General features: G+C 60.6%; 1 protein-coding gene across 1 annotated transcript in view; it reads left to right on the top strand.

Moving 5' to 3' along the window:
* Positions 1-1,160: 1,160 nt before the first annotated feature.
* The window catches only part of LOC112963607 (kallikrein-14-like), a 4,187-nt gene continuing 3,220 nt past the window's right edge, over positions 1,161-2,127 (top strand). The window contains exon 1 of the mRNA XM_026060797.1: positions 1,161-1,514. Within this exon, the coding sequence (XP_025916582.1) occupies positions 1,161-1,514 (354 nt within the window). The remainder of the gene's footprint in view (positions 1,515-2,127) is intronic.

Raw genomic sequence — 2,127 nt, 5'->3', positions numbered from 1 at the left:
GGGATGGGGACGGGGACACGGGATGGTGACATGGGACAGGGATGGAGAACAGGGACGCAGGATGAGGACACGGGAGAGGGACATGGGATGGGGACGTGGACATGGGATGGGGACGTGGGATAGGGAGACGGGACAGGGAGATGGGACATGGGAAAGGGGATGGGGGACAGGGACACAGGATGGGGACAGGGACATGAGATGGTGACATGGGACAGGGATGGAGAACAGGGACGCAGGATGAGGACACGGGACAGGGAGATGGGATGGGGCCATGGGACAGGGACACAGGATGGTGACATGGGACAAGGATAGGGAACAGGGACACAGGATGAGGACACAGGGCAGGGAGATGGGATGGGGCCATGGGGGATGTGGGATGGGGACAACGACAAGAGATGGGGACACAGGACATGGCCAGGGGATGGAGGACAGGGTCACAGGACTGGAATGGGGACATGGGACAGGGGGTGGGGGACGGGGACATTGGATGGGGACACGGGGCAGGGACAATCCCCATGTCTCATCTGTGTCCCCATGTCCCCCATCCATGTCCCCTTCCTCCTCATCCATCTCTATGTCCCCTTCCTCTGTCCCTGTGTCTCATCCGTGTCCCCCCATTGCCCGTGTCCCCATGTCTCCTTCCTCCTCTGCATCCATCTCTATGTCCCCGTGTCCCCTCCATCTCTTTGTGTCCCATCTATGTCCCCTTTTTCCTCCACATCTCCATCCTCCTCTGTCCCCATGTCTCATCCACGTCGCCCATCTTCCTCCTCCACCTCCATCCTCCTCTATCCCCATGTCTCATCCATGTCCCTCATCTTCCTCCTCCATCTCCATCCTCATCTGTCCCCATGTCTCATCCATGTCCCCAATCTTCCTTCTCCATCTCCATCCTCATCTGTCCCTGTGTCTCACCCATGTCACCCATCTTCCTTCTCCACCTCCACCTCCATCCTCATCTGTCCCTGTGTCTCACCCATGTCACCCATCTTCCTTCTCCACCTCCACCTCCACCCTCATCTGTCCCCATGTCTCATCCGTGTCGCCCATCTTCCTCCTCCACCTCCATCTCCACATCTCCATCATCTGTCCCCGTGTCTCACCCATGTCCCCCATCTTCCTTCTCCATCTCCATCCTCCTCTGTCCTCGTGTCTCATCCATGTTGCCCATCTTCCTCCTCCGCCTCCATCTCTCCGTCCCCCCTCGGTGGCGGCGGCGCAGGGGCCTGCGGCTGCGCCTGGGCGAGTCGGACCTGCGCCTGGCGGAGGGCACGGAGCAGGAGCGGCGGGTGGTGCGGGCCATCCGGCACCCGGCCTTCGACGCCCGCACCCTCGACAACGACCTCATGCTGCTGCAGCTGGACCGGCCGGCGCGGCTGGGCGCCGCCGTGCAGCCCCTGGCGCTGCCCCGCGCCTGCGCCCCCGCCGGCACCACCTGCCTCGTCTCCGGCTGGGGCACCGTCACCACGCCCCAAGGTGAGCGGGGGCTGCGGCCGAGTAACAGCAAAGTCGGGGTAAGGTCGGAGTAACGGCCGGGGTAAGGTTGGAGGAGAGGAGGAGTCGGGGTAAGGTCAGAGTAACAGCCGGGGTAAGGTCGGAGGACAGGAGGAGTCGGGGTAAGGTCAGAGTAACAGCCGGGGTAAGGTCGGAGTAACATTGGAGTAGAGGATAAGTCAGGGTAAGGTCAGCGTAGAGGAGAAGTCGGAGTAACAGCCGGGGTAAGGCCGGAGTAACAGCCGGGGTAGAGGTGAAGTCAGGGTAAGGTTGGAGTAACAGCCCGGGTAAGGTTGGAGGAGAGGAGAAGTCAGGGTAAGCTCAGAGTAACGTTGGAGTAGAGGTGAAGTTGTGGTAGGGTTGGAGTAACGGCCGGGGTAAGGTCAGAGTAGAGGAGAAGTCAGGGTAAGGTTGGAGTAACATTGGAGTAGAGGAGAAGTCGGGGTAAGGTCGGAGTAGAGGAGGAGTCAGGGTAAGGTTGGAGTAATGGCCAGGGTAAGGTCAGAGTAGAGGAGAAGTTGGGGTAAGGTCAGAGTAATGGCCAGGGTAACGTCAGAGTAGAGGAGAAGTCGGGGTAAGGTCGGAGTAGAGGAGGAGTCGGGGTAAGGTCGGAGTAACGGCCAGGGTAAGGTC

The sequence above is a fragment of the Apteryx rowi genome, unplaced genomic scaffold, assembly GCF_003343035.1.
Source record: "Apteryx rowi isolate R43461 unplaced genomic scaffold, aptRow1 scaffold_1703, whole genome shotgun sequence".
NCBI lineage: Eukaryota > Metazoa > Chordata > Aves > Apterygiformes > Apterygidae > Apteryx > Apteryx rowi.
Note: the sequence above shows the minus strand (reverse complement) of the source record. Positions and strands in the feature narration are given on the sequence as shown.